Source organism: Pundamilia nyererei, unplaced genomic scaffold, assembly GCF_000239375.1.
Source record: "Pundamilia nyererei isolate P.nyererei 1_Seehausen unplaced genomic scaffold, PunNye1.0 scaffold00333, whole genome shotgun sequence".
NCBI classification, from domain to species: Eukaryota; Metazoa; Chordata; class Actinopteri; order Cichliformes; family Cichlidae; genus Pundamilia; species Pundamilia nyererei.
Genome location: NW_005187734.1, coordinates 464,969 through 470,812, shown reverse-complemented (window position 1 = coordinate 470,812; position 5,844 = coordinate 464,969). Strand labels below are relative to the sequence as shown.

At 38.8% G+C, this 5,844-nt stretch overlaps 1 protein-coding gene across 1 annotated transcript in view; it reads left to right on the top strand.

Moving 5' to 3' along the window:
• The window catches only part of LOC102215427 (calcium-dependent secretion activator 1-like), a 212,684-nt gene that overhangs the window by 38,822 nt on the left and 168,018 nt on the right, over positions 1-5,844 (top strand). Inside the window, exons 4-5 of the mRNA XM_013915623.1 lie at positions 3,274-3,410; positions 3,765-3,952. Coding sequence (XP_013771077.1) covers positions 3,274-3,410; positions 3,765-3,952 — 325 coding nt within the window. The remainder of the gene's footprint in view (positions 1-3,273; positions 3,411-3,764; positions 3,953-5,844) is intronic.

The window sequence follows — 5,844 nt, the reverse complement described above, 5'->3', positions numbered from 1 at the left end:
AGTGCTCAGTGAATACCTCAGGCAGCAGAAACCCAAGAAAGAGGAGGGAGACGAGGAACCATCATGGAAGGACAGGCCCCTGCACGGTATGTACCACCGGCAGATAGCCTCCCAGCTGGGCGAAAGAGCAATGACAGAACATGTCATTGCTGATAGGATTTTCCTGAAGATCTGAGCAGTTCAGGAGGTTCCTTGTTCCCATGGCAATAAGAGTTTTAAAAACCTTCTGTGAGTCTAGAGTAGAACAAAGAATTCATTTATTTGGATAACCTGGTGTCTCTCATGTTGGGCCATGGTTTTGGCCAAAATTACAACAGGGAAACCGCATAGTGACAAATGTGAAACAAATAGATGGGAGTGTTCAGAACGAGACAGCAGGTAAGAATAGAGAACATTTATCGATGGCACTATTAATGCAAGTTTGTATTTCAGAAAGAAATCTCAGAAAAAAACAACAACTCATGGAGTCAAAAAGGTTAGGGTGGTATCACTCATCCCCCATCACCAGTAAAAGTCACATTTGTCTTAAAAAATAAATCCATTATGCAACAGTAACAGAATTAACAGACTCACTAATGATGATGAACATTGTGACTTTTGTGTTGTTTTGCTTAACTGTGGCCTGCATTAGTTCTCAGAGGTATTACCATGTCTAACTGTACAATTTCCATCTTATATTTTGGGACGCCATCTGCCAGTAGCACATTGATCAAGGTACTTATTTTAAATATATAAAGATATAAAATAAGTGTCTGATTCTATTTAATCAGAGTTTATTTTATTTTATTAATGGTTTTAACAGAAATGTCATTCCATATCTTCTAGTAACATTCCATGTTACTAGAATAGAATAGAATAGAGTGACTTTTATTGTCACTATACACATGTGAAATGAGATACAGAGCATCTCCTACTCAGTGCAGACAAGAGTCGTGGAGTACTTATGAACTACTACGACTACAGCAAACATGTGGAGGTTTAATCATAACTCACTGATGATGATTTTAATTGAATTTATTGAGATACACAGTGGCTACTGGAAGCTGTGACAACATTAGATGACCTGTTCATAATTAGCCATGTGCTGTAGTGATGAGGTTGGGTATGGAAGTCAGTGCAGTATACCAGAGGACCTAAACACATTTCACGGTCAGTCCACAACAAAAGCAAGCCATGTGCTAAATAGTGCCAAATGATTTTGACCACCATGGCTAGCACCAGCACTGGATCCACTGCCTCCCGGTTTCTCTCCTTTGAATCTAAAAATGAATAGCAGCCATCAGTCATTGTCAGGGCCGTCTTTCTCCAGCCCAGACGGATGGGAGTGACTAATGTCACTGCATGTTACTGTCCAGCCCTCCCGCCTCCACTCTTGCTCACTCACATCAAACAGACCTGACAGGCCACCAGCTATGGACCAAAGGGGCACCTCAATGTCACCTTTTTAGATATTTGGGGGAGGTTGTGGGGGTGGGGACTTGTTGAGGGAACACAATCAGCTCCCAGCATCCCACTCTTTGTTTTGTTTGTTGACTGACAGCTGAGGTGCTTTCAATTGGCAGTAAGGAGGATGTTGCCTGACAAATCTCTCGATTGTTGGGTAGCTCACTATAACTTCTATTCATATCCATTTTAGTGGATTTATTCAAACACATCAAATTTAATTACATCTTTGAGAATATTCTGCTATTATGTGTGGGAAAGATCTGATTGCACTGGTTGTAGCCCATTTTTAGCAAGCAAAACATGTGCTGTTTATTTGAGATGTTGGGCTAAAAAATACTTGTCCCAGTTATTATATTGAGGATAACAACTTCATCTCTTAGGATTGCTTTCCTGTAACAGAACATGAAATATCCTTTGTGTCTACAAACATGTTTGGAAGCTACATTAGAGTTATGTGTCTGTCAATAATGACTCTAAGTATTCTGTGTGCTAATGATTTTTATTGCTAGGGAGCATGCCTTAAATACAGTTGTGTGTATATGAAATTTCACTAAAAATATGCGAAATCATTGGAAGGACATTTTTTCCCTTCCTTCAGTATATACAAAGCTCAATATTCTTTGTATATAAAGAAGCTATAAAATTGCTTTGAAATAACTCAAATTTCTTTAAATAAGGGGTGTGCGTTCTTTTTTTTAACTACTGGATTGTACTTTACTAAAATGTGTTTTTTTTTCTTAGCAGGTATTTCTTTGTTGGGCATACTCTACTGTGGCTTTTGTGTAAGCCTCCTGAGAACCAGCCTATTCATTTATGCCCTCTGTAATGCACATTTGGTTTTGGTCTATAAGTAATTTGACTCATTTGAAGTCCTGATGTACTAAATAGAGGACATTCTGGGCTCTCCATTGATGTCTCATGTGTTTGGTTGGCTTCTTTTAGCTACAAAGAGAAGGGAAATCACAAAAAAGTTCAATGGGAATATTCATTTTTCCTTGGTTCTCAGGAGGATATATCATATTTATTACACAGCAACAGCCACATGTTTAGTGTAGCATTCCAATTTTTCTTTTAAATTAATGACAAAATTGGTCAAATTTTATTTTGCAAAGTTGTGTTATAATCATTGACAGTATAAACATGGGTGGGTTTGAAAAATTAAGGTTTCAAAATGGTGCATTAATCATGACATGAAACTGCATGCTCAGTGGTTAACGACTTGTCAATCACCAGTCATCAGCCAGTGAGCGTGTGGTTTCATCTGTTTTTCTGCATCCAAAATGACACTGGTGGAAAAATCTTCTACATGAGACTACACAAAGACGTCAGTGACATCATGTCCATACTGTCAATTATAACGACATTTTTATCTAAAATTTGTTCTACTTTCAATATACCACTTTGATTTCAAAGAATCATTAATTAACCCCTCTACTTTGATGAGTAAAATAGATTATTGTGAGTCCTCATTCTTTGCTCATTCTCAGGTATTTAGTGTGACAGTTAAATGGGGCCACACTAGAGAGCTGGGGGCCACTGCCAATGCTGTGAAGAGGCATCAGAATGATGCCCTTTTTGTGTTTCTGACAAATGTAGAAAAGGCATTCACTGGGAAAATGATTATTATTACTTTCTCTTGTTGTAGTAAGTATAATCACAGCCAATATGGTGTTTAAGCTCATGTAAAGAGAGTTAATGCACAAATTTTGCCAATCATGCAAATTATGAATGACTGCATAACATGAATACGACACATGACATTTGCCTTTTTTATGTCTTTCTCTCTCTGTGTGCCGCATCGTCGAATGCATAATCTGGCATAAACAGATGCTGATCGAGCCCAGAAGCATGGCATGGACGAGTTTATTTCAGCTAACCCCTGTAACTTTGACCACGCCTCGCTGTTTGAGCTTGTCCAGCGCCTCACTCTGGACCACAGGCTTAATGACTCATATTCCTGCTTGGTAAGTAAATCAAAATCCAAAAAGAGTCTAAAACCTATAATTGATAGAAAAACTGGCAACAATGGTGGCTGTTGAGAGGGAAACAAAGAGAAACGATTGAGGTGTGCCAAATTTCACATGAAAAGTACTGAAAATCAGTGGCAACAGGTCTTATGGAGTGAACACAGGAATGCATTCTGTAACTTAGCAACCGTAGTGTCTTAATAATAACAAAGTCTAACTATCAGTAAAGATGTGGTTTAATATGCTCGCATGATACTATTGTTAAGTGCTATTACAGAGTGTTATAGCATATAAACATCACTTACTTCATCAGAGGAATCCGACAACAGTGTTTCTGTGTGTTACCAACAGGGCTGGTTTAGTCCTGGTCAGGTGTTTGTCTTGGATGAGTACTGTGCTCGTTATGGTGTTCGAGGCTGCCATCGCCATCTATGTTACCTGAGCGATCTGCTGGAGAGGGCAGAGAATGGAGCCATGATTGATCCCACACTGCTGCACTACAGCTTCGCCTTCTGTGCATCCCATGTCCATGGAAACAGGTAAATATCAACTCCTGTCTCCTTTATTTGCCCCAAATGCTCCAGTCCTCCTTTGTCAATGCAGAAATCACTGAAACTCTGAATAACTGAACTCTGAACTGAACAGTTAACCCTCTCAGGCTCAAATTAAACTTTTTGTTGCTAATGCACAACCAAGTCCTGCAGTGGTACTTCTGAGTAAAAAAAACTCATCAAATATGTATGTGGGGTAATCAGGTTGTTAGTTTTCAACTGTTGCAAATCGGCAACGCCTGCCTCGAGAGGATTAACTAATAATTAAAACTGGAACAGGGGCAGACCACATATATGTGGATATGTAATATGTAACTTTGGGTTTGATTTGGTTCCAGCGGCTGATTTTAGTTTGATTTTGCATGTTGTTTTCATGCTCACTCTTCCATTTTTTTTCTTTTTTTTGTGCTTTGTATAACCTTCTTGCCTTATTCACACTGTGACTTACCCTTCCTGCACAGACCCTAAAACCTGCACAGACCAGTGTGTTTGGAACTTACCAGTATCTTGTAACCTTTTTACCCTTTATCCCTGAGATCCTTTCCCAAACTGCTAAAAGAAACTGAAAACCACAGAGTTCATGATAAAAAAAAAGACTTTGGCTGTATGGTAAGATTTCCACAAAACATTTTTCTAACCAAAGGTTTCGATTAACTGAGGTGTTCAACTCATCACTCAGCAGATAACGTACTGAAGAATCAAACGAGAGGTATACAGTAACCTATTCCCATCATATCACTAAAGGAGTATCACAGCTTCACATCCAGCTTTGTTAGCTGTTGATAACTGACTGACCCTAGAGCCAGTGTAGGTGTGGCTAAATGTTTCTGCCATTGAAAAGAAAGATCATCAGCACAGACAAAAAAAGGCTTATCAAAGGTAAACTTTAAATCTGAATCCAGCCTGAGACTTTCTGCGTGTTTGTCTGTTGGAAGATTGCCGTCAGTTTTACTCTAAGGAACAATTCTTTTGCAACTTGTAGACACATTTATTTAAACACTGGTTAAATCCTGCATTTTTGTGCTTATGAGAAACTCTGCTGTCAGCTGTTTTACACCAGACTGTACGCTTGTTTTTTTAAAGCTGGAAGTCTGGACAGCACAGTAAATGGGGATTGACGAAACAGCCCTTTACTACAGTTTTTGTCAGTTTTGTCAGGTTGGGTGGGTCCGATTCCTGCCCTATCAGAGGTTTCCTTTTAAACTTTTTCTACCCCTCTTTTTACTGATTGTTCCTCAAAAGGAAACATTTGGTGTCTCCCCATAATAGCATATATCTTGTCCATCACTACTGACATAACTCACTACTACCTGATATAATTAGCATTTTATCAAATTAACCCATTATCTAAAATGTCATTACAACAGTTCCAGGAACTATTCAGTATGAGTGATGTGTTTTTCTAGATGATCTGAGCCAGGTGTGCTTGTGCTGAGATGTCAGCCTATGGAACAAACTTTACATTACATAATCATCCCAGTTCTGCTGTGACAAATTAAAGGCAAATCCTGAATACTTGATCCCTACACAAAGTTGCAAAGTCTGGGTCCGTTTGTCTCTTCTGAGGGAATGCTCACTGAAAATCAGGGCTCTTTATTGATTATAATAGAACTGTGTTGCATGCAAATCCATATAGTGCTAACCAGCGGTCATTAGGATATTTCCTCAGTGAATGGCAAAAATCAAGCAGGAACTTAAAGGAGTAAAGAACAACTCAGCCAAATATTAAAAACTATTTAAAATGATGTTGGTGTGTAAATGGTCTGTATTTGTAAAGCGCTTTTGTTGGGAGAAAACTCTGTAAAAAACCCAGGAGAAATAAAGACACAATGAGACAAGGTTACTTTTTATGCTTTAACGTGCGCACGGGTGAGCTGCTG